General features: G+C 37.3%; 2 protein-coding genes across 3 annotated transcripts in view; both read left to right on the top strand.

The window, feature by feature from the left end:
* The first annotated feature begins 6 nt into the window (after positions 1–6).
* Ago2 (Argonaute 2) lies at positions 7–4,444 on the top strand. The gene is made up of 14 exons (XM_078183691.1): positions 7–67; positions 152–484; positions 606–806; positions 956–1,082; positions 1,169–1,548; positions 1,642–1,761; positions 1,831–2,110; positions 2,208–2,369; positions 2,439–2,598; positions 2,676–2,766; positions 2,828–2,991; positions 3,076–3,346; positions 3,508–3,692; positions 3,754–4,444. The coding sequence occupies exons 2-14, from the start codon at positions 209–211 to the stop codon at positions 3,839–3,841; spliced, it is 2,505 nt and encodes an 834-aa protein (XP_078039817.1). The 5' UTR covers positions 7–67; positions 152–208; the 3' UTR covers positions 3,842–4,444.
* A 688-nt stretch (positions 4,445–5,132) lies between these two features.
* LOC144471546 (protein FAM13B) overlaps positions 5,133–15,432 on the top strand; it is a 33,195-nt gene continuing 22,895 nt past the window's right edge. Inside the window, exons 1-6 of one of the 2 annotated variants that reach the window (XM_078183690.1) lie at positions 5,133–5,310; positions 5,394–5,505; positions 12,360–13,236; positions 13,570–13,737; positions 14,381–14,762; positions 15,106–15,349. In XM_078183690.1, the coding sequence (XP_078039816.1) occupies positions 13,603–13,737; positions 14,381–14,762; positions 15,106–15,349 (761 nt within the window). In that variant the 5' untranslated portion in view covers positions 5,133–5,310; positions 5,394–5,505; positions 12,360–13,236; positions 13,570–13,602. Of the gene's footprint in view, positions 5,311–5,393; positions 5,506–9,590; positions 9,783–12,359; positions 13,237–13,569; positions 13,738–14,380; positions 14,763–15,105; positions 15,350–15,432 lie in introns of those variants that run through there. The other variant, XM_078183689.1, reaches the window with a different exon arrangement.

The following is a 15,432-nucleotide window of genomic DNA, read 5'->3' as shown; positions in this document are numbered from 1 at the left end:
GCAACAAGGACCACAGGGTATTCAACAGAAACCTGAAAAGCCAACTGGTCCTCAGCAACATCAAATTGTATTGTATATTTGCTAATGAATATGGTACTATAATTTTGAATTCAGTTAATACACTTTATTTTTTCATTTATATTTGTTATAGGAAAGTTATAGGGGTGATAATTATGGTGTGGGGAAATTAACAACTGCTTTACAATCTATGTATTTGGAACAAATACCAAAAAGAGCAAGTCGTGCAGGAGGAAGTCAAGGTCGAAAAATTACTGTCGAAACGAACATGTTAAGACTTATTTTGGATAAATTTCAAACATGTGTAGTCCATTATGATGTAGTTATTGATCCAGACAAGCCAAAGTTTCTATTAAGAGAAGTATTTGAACAATATAGGATTAAACATTTCCCAAACAGATATCCAGCGTTCGATGGGAAAAAAAATGCGTATAGTGCGAAGAATCTTCCTTTTGGTGATACATGTGTATGTAAATAGTAAATAATTTCTTATGCTACATATCTATAATTTAAATGGCAAAATTGAATGAATTCATACTACGTTATGTCGAATTACCTAGAACTTGCAGCTATTATTCTTTTTGCAGCCACAAGATGAAGTGAAAGTTTTCGATGTTGAGCGCCAACAGATGCGTTCGTTCAAGATTTATTTAACAAAAGTAGCGGTTCTTGATTTATCATGGTTAAAGGGAATTAAGTATGGATTCATGGATTTACAAAGTGAACAAAGTGGTTTACAAGCATTGGATATTATTCTGAGACATGGGTCAGCAAATAAGTGTGTCAATGTAAGTTATTTTATAATATTGAGACCCTTTCTATTAAGTCCATTGTATTGATAGTATTGAGCAACTAAAACTGTATAATTGTTTTTAGTTCGATAGTTTAGTAGGTTGGTACAATTGTATATTTATGACGGATAATATTTTTTGGACAGGTGGGCAGATCACTTTTTCCGCATCCAGAACCAGGTAAAGTTGTGCCATTATCAAATGGCTTGGACTTATGGGTTGGAATTTTCCAATCTGCTATAGTCGGATGGAAACCGTTCTTGAATGTGGACGGTGAGATATCATTTTACTTGTATTTATCTGTAATTTTTATCTATAATGTATAATTTCATGATAATGAATACATGTTTCGTGTGCAGTTGCCCACAAAGGATTTCCAACTCCTCAATCTATTATTGATTTAATGAAAGAATTGTGCAAACATCCAAGGGATGAATATCCTCTGGAAAATATAACGCCAGCAGATGTAAACCGCAATGGGGATAAAATAACGAAATATTTGAAAGGGTTAAAAATTCAGTATGAGATCCCACGTCAAAGTAATAGTAAGAGAACGTACAGAGTTAACGGACTAGTTGAATGTCCGAGAAAAAATGTATTCGCTCTAGAAAACGGACAAAAATGCACAGTTGAGAATTACTTTGCTCAACAAAAAAACTACAAATTGCAGTATCCAGAGTTGCCATGTCTTTGGGTAGGATCACGATCTAATGAACGTAGGATACATTTACCAGCCGAGGTATATACATCTACGTTTGTACGGGTTTCAGAATTTGCAACAACGTGTTCAAAGTAATATTTTTATTTTATAGTTTTTATTTTTATTGTATAGTTGTGTACAATCGTAGCGGGACAGGTGATACAAAAGAAAATGGATGAATCCCAAACATCGCAATTGATCAAATATGCTGCAACTGACACTGGCAGACGCAAACAGAAGATTATGAATGGAGTAGAAACACTACACTTTAGAATTGTAAACGTTCGATTCCTTCATTTATTAACGCAAATATGTTTTTAGTTCGCAAGGATGAAATTGAATGAAGAACCGACACTTGTAAAAGAATTTAACTTGTCTGTAAGTCCTAATTTTGAAAAAGTACCGGCTAGAGTACTGGATCCTCCTCAATTGTTGTACGGTGTACAAAGACCGGTAAACGTAATGAAAGGGGTGTGGCGAGCAACCAACTTTTTAAAGTCGAGCAATTTAGCAGACAATGAATGGACTATTTTAAATTTGGATAAATACACACAAGAACGTACACTACAAGATGGTTTACATATGCAATTACGGCAAGGCGGTTAGTTTGTGGTTTTGAAATATCACAAATGATGTCGATTCTAGAACATACACAATGTAGTTCTTTATGATTATATCCTTTGCAATTAATTCTTTAGGCAGGTCCATTAATATGGAAATTGGAAAAGCGCTAACCCCATTTATAACTTTGAATATACAAGGAAGAAATCTTTCCCCTATATCTGAATATTTTGCTGAAAAAAAGAAGCAGAATTTAAAATTGATTGTGGTAATAATACCGAATTTAGAGAATGCATACAGTAAGTTGTGTAATGGTAGTATATTCAAACAAAAAGGATGTTTGATAATCATCACATCAAATTTTTTAGGTTTGGTGAAACAGATGTCTGAATTGAAAACAGTAGGTGGTATAGTTACTCAAGTCTTAAAGGCACAAACTTTAAGAAAATTATCCCCAGCAACAATTACAAATATTTTGTTGAAAATTAATTCAAAACTTAACGGTATTAACCATCAGCTCGCACACAGGTAATGTTTATTATTTGTGATAAATTTTGTAAATTTTTGTTTAGTGAACATTGAATACATACACCAAATGTTTTTAGACCACCTTGCTTGCAAGCTCCGTGTATGTTAATTGGCGCAGACGTAACTCATCCATCACCCGATTCTACAGATTTACCTTCAATTGCTGCGGTAACGATTATCTTGGAAAATTTCTCTATATCATCGAATTAAATGTCTTTTTTTTATTTAGGTTGCTGCTAGTTATAGTCCATCTGCTTTTCAATATAACATTGAATTGAGACTTCAACAACCTAGAGAAGAAATGATTCAAGATCTTGAGGCGATAATGCGAATCCAGTTATTGTTTTTTTATCGTAATGTAAAGCAGAAGCCACTAAGTATCATCTTCTACCGGTAAACATTATCTAACGTAAGAAATGTAAATCCTCATACGAAACAAAATTTATATACATATGCTTTTATTTGATCTATATGCAGTGATGGTGTAAGCGAAGGACAGCTGCCTCAGGTAATGCATAATGAATTGTCTGCTATAAAAAGAGCTATCGCAAAAATGGGAACCGGCGAAGATAAAATTCCAATAACTTTCCTCGTCGTTCAAAAGAGACATCATATACGTCTCTTCCCTACTGATAGACAAAATTCGGATGATAGAAACTTCAATGTGCAAGCTGGAACCATCGTTGATACTGAGATCACACATCCCACGCACATAGACTTTTACCTCGTATCACACGCTAGCATTCAAGTACGTACAATTTTAAAAGATGCGTCACTTCTATTGTGATACTGAACGTTTAAGCTATGTTTAAAAAGTTAAAATTTATTAGACATTGTTTTACGTTTTCTAGTATATTTTCTATATAGTGTAATAATATCTAAAACCTTTAAATATAATATACTTTGTAGGGCACTGCTAGGCCTACGAAGTATAGATGTATCTGCAACGAAATTGGTATGTCAGAAGATGAGATTGAACAGTTGACATACTATCTCTGTCATATGTTCGCTCGTTGCACGAGGTCTGTTAGCTATCCTGCACCCACTTATTACGCTCATTTGGCTGCGTTCAGAGCTAGAGCATTGATAAACAAGTTAGTATTTAATATATTACCGATTGTATTTATTTGATTCTTATTTTGGCATATTTTTTAGTGTACCTCTAAACATTCACAACCTCCAAGAAGAACAGCGAAGGAAAATGACTTTACAAATGCAACATTCACCGATGTTTTTCGTTTGAAAGACACTTATTCATATAACCTTTTACTTTCGTTAAATAGAAAGTTTTATCATTTTTAACCCCTTACTATTTTCTTTGCAATTACAATAAAAAAATGTTATATTTATTGTATATTAACATCTACTCGAATTTTAAATATTGGTAACAAGAGAATGGAATTTGCTCTCGACTTAAAGGAACGGAACAGCATTCATACCTAACATCTTGTTACTAGATATCTCAACCATTATTCTGATTTGTTAAAGTACAGCAAAAGGTTATACGCGCTCTGAGGCAAAAGTATTCACATACTGTTATTTTTTATCTTTAGCTGTTAACAGCATTTACAATATAATTTCGAGTTAAAAATGATTTGTAAGTTATATATTTTAATAATTTTGTGAAAATTTAATTATTTATCATCTTTTTTCAAAGAAATTTTTTTTTACTAAGAAAAAAAAATTTTAAATTAGATATTATTTTCAAAATATTATTAATAGTGAAAATCTGTGTACATGAATACTTTTTTTAGTTTTCCACTAATTTCTTTTGTGCTTTTATAGGTACGTAGTTATTATATTAGCTGTATGTTACACATGTTACAATAAATAATAATATAAGTAATGACGGTTCCTGCTATTTCGAAAATTACAGTCTTCCTATCTGCATTATTACGATCTTTCTAATACAAATTTGATAGCAATATTACAGTAGTGGAATAGTATCAGCAGTAAAATGTTGCAGTATATAATGAAATTTTGTACGACGAGTAGTATAGAAATTTGGTACGTTCGTATGTATGTATAAATATTATATCAAATAACATAAAAAATTAGACTATTTCATGTGACAAATATGTTGGTTCTATCTTCTCTTTCGTTTTAAATAATTTTTTTCTCAAAATCATATCATTAATTACATAATCCATCATCAGCCCATTAGATAACGACTATACAATTATATGGTTTGTATAGCATTTATTATTCATCATATTTCAAATTAAAATACTAAAATAAATGCTCCAATATTCCCGCCATTCCGTTGCACATCTAGCATTGCGCAAACCTTAGAAATATACAGAAAAAAGCGTATCCCTTTCAAGTGTCATGTTACCGAAACTTCATAGCATAATACATATGTAACAAACAATTCAAATCGAATTCTACATGTTTTCAATACATTCCCGGGTTTGTGTCAGAAAAATAATTATCGAAAAAGATCGGTTACAGATTATTAGCCAATGAGAATAAAGTCGTATTGCATGTAGCTTCCCTTATTCTCGAACATATTTCAAGCGAATACAAGATGGTAAGGAGGGTTTAAATTAATATGGCGCATCGAGCTTCAGTACCGGTATCTCGTACTTTAGAGAATAATGGTGTTTCTCAAATAATATTTCAAAAAGCGAAAAATTTCGTATTTGATCTTGTGATGCAGACTTCAAAAGAGATGTGCTGTCATACTCGCATATATAATTCAGCATTGTAAACGTAAATTTCAACGATCGATACAACTGTTTGTTTTCCATGGTTTTCGTTCGCTAAAGTAACTTCTGGGGGACATTAATTTTCAGTGATGGAATTCGTTTTGGCCAAGGTTTGTCGTTTTCAAGTCTATCACGACTTTTGAGAGGAAAGAAGAAATTGTATGACGAGAATACATCTTATCGCCAACATTATTTCAAGGTACGTGGTACATTGAACATAACAGCACGTAGAAATTATTTCGTTCGAATTTTATGTACATTTTCGTTTGTCACCTTCTCTTTTCATTTCTTCCCTCTGCGTACGCATTGTCGACACAGTGTTAAAATGTTCTGTTTCAAATAAGTGAATTTTTAACTACCTCGGGGGTTAGGATTCTGTAGAACATCAATAAATAGGAAAATTCACTGTGTTTATTTATACGCTGGTACCTGTAAAAATAAAATACAGGAGGTTAGAATCTTTGTGAACATAGGATATAAATAATAAAAAAACATTTACAATTCTCTGTAATTTTTCGAAAATCAGGAATTGATATAAATACTTTTCTTTCGAAGAGCTGTTCTGTTGTGATGACGCTATACGATCAAGAATTACACACTTCTCCATGTATGCCGAATATTTTTCATACTTTATATCACAATTAAATAGTTTTATCGAAATTTACATCAGACGTGTCAGATGTATTGTATAGTTTTTAAAAAAACATTCTCTTCTAGAGTTTTCAAAATACCTTAATCCCATAATTGGGGAAAATCATTCATTGGTTGTTTTCATGATTGATACATCGGCAGATTTGTGCTTTCGATTTTATGTTGACAAAATTTGATTTAGAATTGTTCAACGAAATGCAGTGACAACAGGAGAAGTGTATACCAAACAAGTTATTTTAAAAACGTAAAAACCGTCCGGGTTTGAAAGATTAATACTTTACCCACTAGGAACCTATTAATAGTCTTTTAATGACTGTACTATGAAAGAAACCCGAAAGAACTAATTAGACCAGGGGTTGGCAACCGTTTTTGGCCGCTGGTTAAAGTCAACCAAAATGTGATTATTAAAGAGACATTTGGGTCAGAGATACTTTCGTATTAAAACAGTCGTTTAGTAAATAATAAGACATATTTTATTAAGAAAATAATTACAGAGTTGAATGAACTTTATTTATAAACGTTTCATATTTATGTTGTATAATTTATTTTTATATATTATACTTTATTTTCGGAACTAAAGTGGGTCACTTGAAATTATCAAATGGGTCACTCGGTGACCCGAGAGTCATAGGTTGCCGACCTCTGGAATAGACCATGTTACACTCGATGATTCATTGGTTTACAAACAAAGTTACCGTGGCTGTCGAAAAATTACTTAAAAAACCTTCAATTGTAAACGGTTGATTTTATAAAAAGCTTAAGTCATCCTCAGTGGCCTAATGTAGCGAATTCGCGATAGAATTATTATTTGTTCTTGGAAAGTTGGTACTTGAGATAAGTTCGCGGTCACAATAGCTGTCCAGTCCATGACCATCATTTCAGCCTTGCAACATGGCAAAAGAGTAAACAGTTGTTATGACTGTAAACATGTTCCTCATGTATTCTTTCAAGAAATCAATTGTGAACCCTGAAAACCATCGTCACGTTGAATTTTGTTATTGTTTATACATTGATGCAAAAGATTACTGCTCTGCTATATTGTATAATCGTTGACGTGGCATAGTGTTATGTGTACCGTTCAAATGATCGTGGCACCGGACGTCAAATGACGTTACGAAATCGGAAACGTTTATGTCCATGTTTCAATAGTCGAGATCGAAGCGCCAAACACAAGTCGTTGTAGACCGTTAGAGTAGTGGTTTGACTTACGGTGACAATAGTGAGGTCGACAAGAATTCTGATCCTGACCAATTAGCCTACGGTCACAGACAAAATCGATTAGCACCTGATCGTCGAGTCTATGTATTGTATCTCACACTATTTTTTCTACATTCTTTTCTTTACACTTCTTAATTGAGAATAACATTCACGAAACATTTTTATTCGAACTACTTTTGAGTATTTTCAATCATTCCTTATTTTATGATATGAAGTTACGTTACAGACATTCAAACTTGATAAATTTGAAGTAATTGCAACTTAATTGAGATCATAAGCAGACTCCGTACAACAAAAATGAAAAGTAGAGTAGTTTAATTAGTAAACTTTAATGTATGCTTTCTAATTTGCAAGTACCATAGATACATAACGAACCTAATCACGAACGTTTGGCTTGTCACCGCTATCGGAGTGACAATTTCAGTCATGGGTCTTATGACTCGATCGAATGTCAAAGGTGGTTTAGGATTCCTTTTTGATGTTGAAGGTTTTGAAATCGAAAGTCATGGAAAATAATTAAGTTTTGAGATTCTCATGGATTATAGTCTGCTCTCGAAAACCGAGCACTGTCGATCAAACTCAAGACTTGATGCGGTAACAATTACGATCGATAATTTAATCCTCACGTGTTACTCTCGCGCAAGCTATGCTAAAAGGATTACGAACCTACAATCCCTTTACAGGCGCAATGTTAAAGCTTCGTACCAGACAGGATGGACTCGTTGACCATTAAGGGGAAGTTTCATGAACTCACCACTTACAAAACATGCGAATACACTATTTCTCTGGCGTTCAAATTACAAGTACGTTCAATTCCTTAATTTATCAAAATTATGGACCCTTGTTTTCCTAGAATTTAAAACCAAGATCTTGTCCAGGGCTTAGTTTATTCAAATCGCGAATCAAAACAACGATAGAAATTTTTTGTTGTTTCTGTTTCAAAACGTGAAATTTTTTTAAAGAATGTTCTCGTGTCACAAATAACGATGAGAATTTGTGAAGAAGGGTACTTAAAAGGAAAAGTTTCTGTTGCAGTGCAATTTGTAAAATAAGAAGGTAGCATCTAAAGAAGGCTACCTGCTATCATTTCCAGTAGTGGTAGTATGAGAAACATTTTTTGTTTTCATATTTAACTTTAGTCTTTAAGTAGAGACTCGAGAATCCTTAAATTAGCGAGAGATTTTAAAATTACCTAGAGCAACTTATACAGGGTGTCCCGGAAATCGTAATACAACTAAGCAGGGGATGACTCTACATAAAAAAAGAAGAAAATATTTTGGTATAACATTTTTTCATCCGGTGCTCCGTTTTCGTGATAATCGACTTCAAAGTTCGTTCAACTTGTAAACCATTTAATATAATTTACTTGTCTTTTATTATTTGCTTGTGTTTTTTTTATGTAGAATCACCCCCTGCCCGGTTGTACTACGATTTCCGGGACACCCTGTATATTAGATGTACGCGATAGAAGATTCTGGAAACATTTAAACGGTATGATAAAGAACTCTGTTGATCACCTTGATTGTATTTTTTAAAACAGATTCCACAATCTTTGGGAATAATTGGACTTTTTTTTTAAATCGATAACAAACTTTTTCAACCATAATTTCTTTGATTAAGTACATCTTACCGAAGTTTCTAAACAGAGTTGTAGTCCTCATTTTTTTGGCGGCAATTTTAATCCTGAATTGTAAAAGTTCAATTTTTTATATTTTTACTATTTTATACACTAGCCAGGAAAAAAATATTGATAGATCGTTTATCTAGAATTAAATTATGTTCATTTTTTATCACTTCTTATTTTGGATTTATCATGATTCCAGTGCATCAGTAATTTTTCGTAAAAATCCTTACACTAATTAAGGGTTAAATTCACGTTAGGCCGCATCTTATCCGAAAATGTTGAAGTCCAACAAATCAAATCTACCCTAAGGAACAAGCCGGCTACTAGTACGGGTCTACAGCGACTTACTGGCAATGAGTCTCGTCTGTCCATGTGTTCGGTCTAGACCGTGATCATCTCCTAAATTTCCGGAGTCTAGGCTAGCCCCCCCCCCCCCCCCCTCCCGCATTTTCTTTCGCTTTTTCTCTTAAACTGCCTGCACCATCTTTTGCCTCCTAGTAGCACGTCTTCTATCATCCTCTATACCCTCTCTCTGAGTTTCTTCACCACCTCTTTCCGTCTTCTATGCCTGTGGACCAGCAACTTTCATCCCTCTAGTCTCTTCCTTTCTCCTTTTCTTCGATTCTCTCTTTCTCCCACCGCCTCGCTCCCTCTGTTTCCGCGCGAATGCTTCACGTGACCAGAACGGTCTATTGATTGTCGGAGGCAGTGCATGCGCCCTCGTTCTCGCGGTATCTGCTGCCAAGAGGGTATTATAGGTACCGCGGGCACGCTCTGTGTCGTTTCCCGTTCGCCAACGAGACGCGGCGCGGAGTACAGCGGATCGAGCAGGAAACCCCGAGTGGGTAAACGGGGGTGGACCAGGGGGTGGCTAGATGGAAGCAGAGGCGCTGCTAAGTACCGCGGTAGCTCAGTGTCGTTGAGTATGGTCGCCAGTTCACGGATCGTGGCCTGATCTTTATGATCTCGTTCGTTCTTTCGAGGTACACAAAAATCTCCCATTTTCTATCTCTCCACAATCGTTCTTCCTCTCTTTAATTTTCGCCAGATCGATCATCCCGGAAAAGTTTCGAGTGGCATTGTGCCGTACCACCCTCCGTTGTTTATGTTCTTCCGAGCCTCTAATTTTCGCGGTCGTGTCGTTATACTCCTGATTAACGTTTCGCGCCAGTTACGCGGACATTCCGTCGCGGAATTTCCGCAGATTTGATTGACATAGATGGTTCTACGCTGGCCAGCTCAAATCCGAGTGGCACTCAGTGTGTTTGTTGACAGTGACGCGAGAAACACCGCTAATGGCTCCTTCTGATCGCTTGCCAAAGATTTGCTAATCCTGCAGGATTTTCGCGGGTTTGTTCCTGAGAATAACTGCTGAACGTCAAACACTTGATTTAGTTCGTGGGAATCTTGTTAAATGCATGGCCTATATTGGGAATAATTTGTCACGTTTGCATCGTCATTGTCACGTTTCACGTCATTGTCAAAATTTTGTGAGCGTCTTCGAGAATCTTGAATTTTTGCAAAGTTGCTGTAACTGTAAAGTTACAGTTTTCATGATTGCACTGGGAGAGCCTATATTACTGATGGTGTTCAATGAAACTTACTTGATGTTGCGGAATCGTTTTCAGTGATCTTTCAGAAGCTAATATCTGTTAGAAATCCACCTGGACTTTCAAGAAAAGTTTTATGGAAACTAATGATATGTGTGGTTTATATTAAAAGAGATCTTTCGTTTTGACAAAGCTTATATTTATTAGACTATCTGAGAAAACTCGCTGACATCAAGAAATTTTCGTACTCGACTATTGCTCAGAATGTCTGCTAAAAATCCACCGATTCAATTACTCGCGTTGATCCCCGGGAATCTTGGAGGGAGCGTGACCTATTGAGACAAGTTCTTTGCCCTGATTAGGGGGAGCCTATATTGCTGAGGATGACTGCTAAAAATCGGATGATGTTGCAAGATTTTCTCATTAGTGTAAAGTCTTGCAGATTGCATAATTTATTCGAAGAATTCTCCTCAATTCTGAGAAAATATATTTTGCTGAAAGTATCTCTAGAATACTCTGAGAGTTGGTAGTTGTGTGATTTGTAAATGGAGTGACCTGCTTGAAAACAATTCCCATTTCTGTAGATAAGAAGACAAATCTCAGCCTCCGAATATTCGCGTTGGTCTCGGGGAGGTTTTATTTTGGGGGTTGTCGCGTCTCATCGGTTGCACGGTGCACGACCACAGTAAGCTATATCCGTTCTACTTTGGACTGGCCCGAAAGTAAACATCTCCTCTCCTTTTTCTCTCTTCTTTTTTGGCAAGATTTCGGACGGGCTTCCGTGTTCACCAGCGAATCGAAATTTTCCTAATCGATAGTGTCCAGGTTCCGCGCTCTAGAACTTTCGTTCTCGATTCGTGTGTATCTGCGTGCTCCATCGGCTAAATCGAACCGATTTCGATATAAATAATCCTTGTTTTCGTCCCAATACTGCTGAAAGATTTTTAATCGATTTCCACAGGTTCTTCTTATCTGTTTTCCACTGTGATAGCTTTATTAATATTTCTATGTTGATATTACTTATAAGTTTGTTTCTTATTTCTAAAATATGCCTGATTGTATACAACCTTTCTGAACGTTTTATGAAGTATTTTAACACAGATGATACTTATTTTATCTTTTATTTTTCAATTAAAATGGATTCTATACGGAAATCTTGCGAAACGTGTTTCTAGACGAATAAGCTGCGTTATGAATTCGTGGTAGCAAGCTTTAAAGGGTAGGATGTTGTAGAACCGTCCGAGATCTTCAAGGACCATTTTCGTTAAGTTCGCCGTGTGGGGTCAAGCGTCGCCCCAGGTGCTCGTTTTTATTCATTAAAGAGGCCGCGGTTTTTAATTGAAAGTTTTGTTGTTGCCAAGCGAAACGAGACCGTGCGTGCTTGCTGATAAAACAAACGGAAGAAGATTTTGCATAATGCGCTCGCAGGAAAACGCGTATCGAATTTTAAAAAAGCATTTCTTTTTTATAGTTGACACGATTTCTTGTAAAATAGTTTAGAATAATATATAAACATGACTATTGTTTCTTTTTCTTATCCTTTATAATCTGAATTGATACACAAGGTTGGGTCATAAATTCATACAATTATTTTTCTTTCTGTTAGCTAAGACACCAACTTTACAATTTTCAAAAATTGTTGATCTTTAACCTGTTGCAATTTCGTACAAAAGAATCGTGGAACAGAAAACCCGTACTCATTATAAAGCTTGAACTGTTCTTATCCATTCATGATCTTTTTTATAAGATATTTTTGGGTAATTGTATTATTACCCAAGAATAGGTCGGAAACCGAAGACACATTTCCTTTCGAAAGTGTTGCAAACTGAAATGTCCCTGAAAGCATTGAACATTTTTTTCATGGTAGAATTTACCATAGATTCAAAGAACGAGACTTACCCTTTGCGTCTTTGTCTTCATTAGTCCAGGTTACGAAAGAGTTGAGGATGACGCTTCGCGCAGCTAGGATTTTATCGGTTGAAGAATCTTATCGTGTTCTTTCTTTTCCAGGTGAGAAGGTAAAGACGCGAGGAGACTCGTGGACCATGTCACGCCAGGGAGCGGAGTGGTGACCTAAAACTCATCCCCGGCTCTGTGGCTCGATGCTTACGCTACGGCTGGTGTCGACTCACTTCCTGAAGCAGCCATAGGCAGTGCCCTTCGCCTTCGAGAAAGGGCTCGATGCGATGTGCCGTGATAGGGACATGAACCCAAAACCAATCGAGTCGAAGGTTCTCTTTTTAACGTCGTATCGGTTCCCGTGCTCGGCTTGAGACTTCAGACAGTTTGATCGGGAGGAGAGTACCGAGAGTGACGCGTGCCAGGTCGACGAAGAACTGTGTCTTCGCCGGCAAGGTTTTTCTCCATCGAGGAGAATCTCGTGCTCCACCGTGTCCCCTCCTCCAGATTGTCCCGTTGATCCCACGTTCTACCTCACACGTCGTTCTTTGTCCTCTGTTTTCGAGCGATTCTCTATTTTCATCCCCGGTTACTCTTTCCCTCGCTTTCTTTCTCTCTCTCTCTCTCCCTCTCTCTCTTTACCTGTTTTTCTTATTTCTCCTATCCTAGTGTCTCAGGTTCGGTGGTCCGTTACCTCTAGGTAGAGTTAAAACGAAGAAGCAAGACCGGGATAATTCGACCACCGAAACCTCACGCTCTCCCGTGAGTTTGTTCGATGAAAGTGTAAATCGGTGACGCATGAAGGGGAGAAACGGCTACGGCCGTCCAGCAGAACACACGTCAGATCGCAACCAAAGCATACATCTGGTCCAGAACAACGACCACGACCAACACGAACCAAGAAACGTGGAAGAAAGGTGTAGCACAGCTAGATTCCAGGCTGAACTCCGTTTACTTCAACCTGTGGAGGGTGGCGAGGGAGTGCATTGTGAGTTCCTTTCTGTCTCTGTTTTTCTTTTCGATCTAACACTCTCTCTTTCTGGTTGTCGCTCTTTGACTGATTCCGGTAAATATTCTATAACGAACAATGGGCTCCGCATGTGCTCAATATACCAAGAATATTATGAGACGCATCCGCTGTAAAGTTTATCGATCGCTCTCTTTGGAAAACACTGAGCCGCTGTGTGCCCATTGTTCGACTGTAGATCAAACTATCGAGGAGTTGCAGCGCGTAGCATCTAGAAAAGCGACGTTTAAAGTAGACATTGTTGATGACATGCTCGCCTGGTTGTTCGCTAACGTTCCGCCGATTTTTGAGCAGTGCGGCGGTGGGTCGCGGTGTAGGCCAAGTGGGATGAGACGACCTCAGCAAGAACATCATCACCATCAGTACAACAACCATAATCACCACCACCACAATAATCACCATCATCATCACCATCATGGATCTTCGACAAGCCCCACCGGGCCGAGGCAGACGATCGACAAGGTAGTGATTTACCCCTAAAGCTTTGCTACGTTAAGATGGCACTTATACCGGTAATAAACTGTTCTAATTTCCTGTAAGCGATTTTTTAATTTGATGTTTAGATTCAGACACACTATTTTTTTCAGTTTTAACCACGGCTGTGAAAGTATAAAGAATGTTATTTTTAAAAGGCAAGATGAAATTGTAACCTTTCCATTCTATGCTAGGACTATAAGCTTAATAATTTCTTATTAACACTTGGACAGCGTTTAATTATTATTAATTTTAATTCAGATTGTGCAATTGGTTGTAATGAGAAGTATATAAATTGAGTTAAACATTACTATTTGTACCGAAGCTTTCTGAGTATTAATACACTACAATTACTTACTGTATCACTGTGAATTACCTCTTTATCTTTGAAGGGTTTAATGACAGATTGTCATCTACGTACGGTCTTGACTGAGGGCTACATTAGGTTACATATATTTGTCTACATACGACAGCTTTCTAGAGAATTTATTTCCAAAGTAGAGAAAACTTATCTTTTGATAACATTGCAATTCCGTACGTCAGTTTGCCTAGAACCCTGAAGAAGAGGCATATTCTGTTATTTATCAAATCTCGAAGTGTCTATGTGTAAAAATGGACTGAAATTTTTAAGGATGAGTCCCGTTTGGCAAAAGTGAAACGAGTGCTGGCAGTCTCGCTGCTAGGTCGCAACAGTGGATCGACGAAGGTGTTCGGCGCTCGGCTTGACTCGGTGGAGTCGTACCTGGACACAGGTGTGCCGTTCGTGGTGCACCGGCTGTGTAGCTACATCGAGACGCATGGATTCCAAAGCGCTGCCGTTTTCCGTCTGTCCGGCGGCAGTCCGAGGTTGGCCGAAAGACTGAGGGCTGCGTTCGAGAGAAGAGGAGACGCGGACTTGGAGGCCGCTGCCTGTCCTCCGACCGCGGCCACGCTTCTTCGACAATACCTCAAGGAGCTACCTCAACCCGTCGTGCCATCCACGCTCGTCGCCAGACTCATCATCGTTCATACTCGTGAGCCTATCCGTGTTTTTTATTCCTCCGTACGAAGGCACACTGTTCCCTCGCAATACACAAGATAGTATATTTTGGACCAAATACCCCATGTTTTACTGCTAGATGTAAATATATTGTCAAGCTTCAAGCTATATACAGGATGGACTTAGATAAAGTATCCCTTGTTTTAATTATATAGAGTTCCAGACTATACTGAGCTATGGATGTTCTACATAAATTGCGGATTAGTGTGTACAGTGAATATGAAAGATTACTTTGCTATTGTTTTGAAGTGCAGTGTACCACTATAGGGTTTCATTTTTTGGAGCTTTTAATAAAACTCTGCTTCTTATGATTGCAGAGAATTTCGAAAACGACCGGGATTGCTGGATTAAATTGACCAAGGAACTTCTCTCAACACTGCCATCCTCGCACTACAGATTGCTCGGCTATCTGGCGATTTACCTGAGCAAGTATGAAGCCAGACATGGTCGCAGCGCGGGCGTTTGCGGTGTATTCGCACCAGTGATCTTGCCTCATGTTCCACCAGCAACCACGCTCCTCAGAGATATTTTAACAGAGGCTGTTGAACTCTTTCCCGATTGGTAAGTGATGTCGATTCATGCCACAGATATTTACGAGCATAGGCTTTCAAGTAGTTCTTCAGGACACGTCGATTTATGTGTCT

The sequence above is a fragment of the Augochlora pura genome, chromosome 6 (genome assembly GCF_028453695.1).
Source record: "Augochlora pura isolate Apur16 chromosome 6, APUR_v2.2.1, whole genome shotgun sequence".
Taxonomy (NCBI): Eukaryota; Metazoa; Arthropoda; class Insecta; order Hymenoptera; family Halictidae; genus Augochlora; species Augochlora pura.
This window is presented reverse-complemented; position numbering and strand designations above follow the sequence as displayed.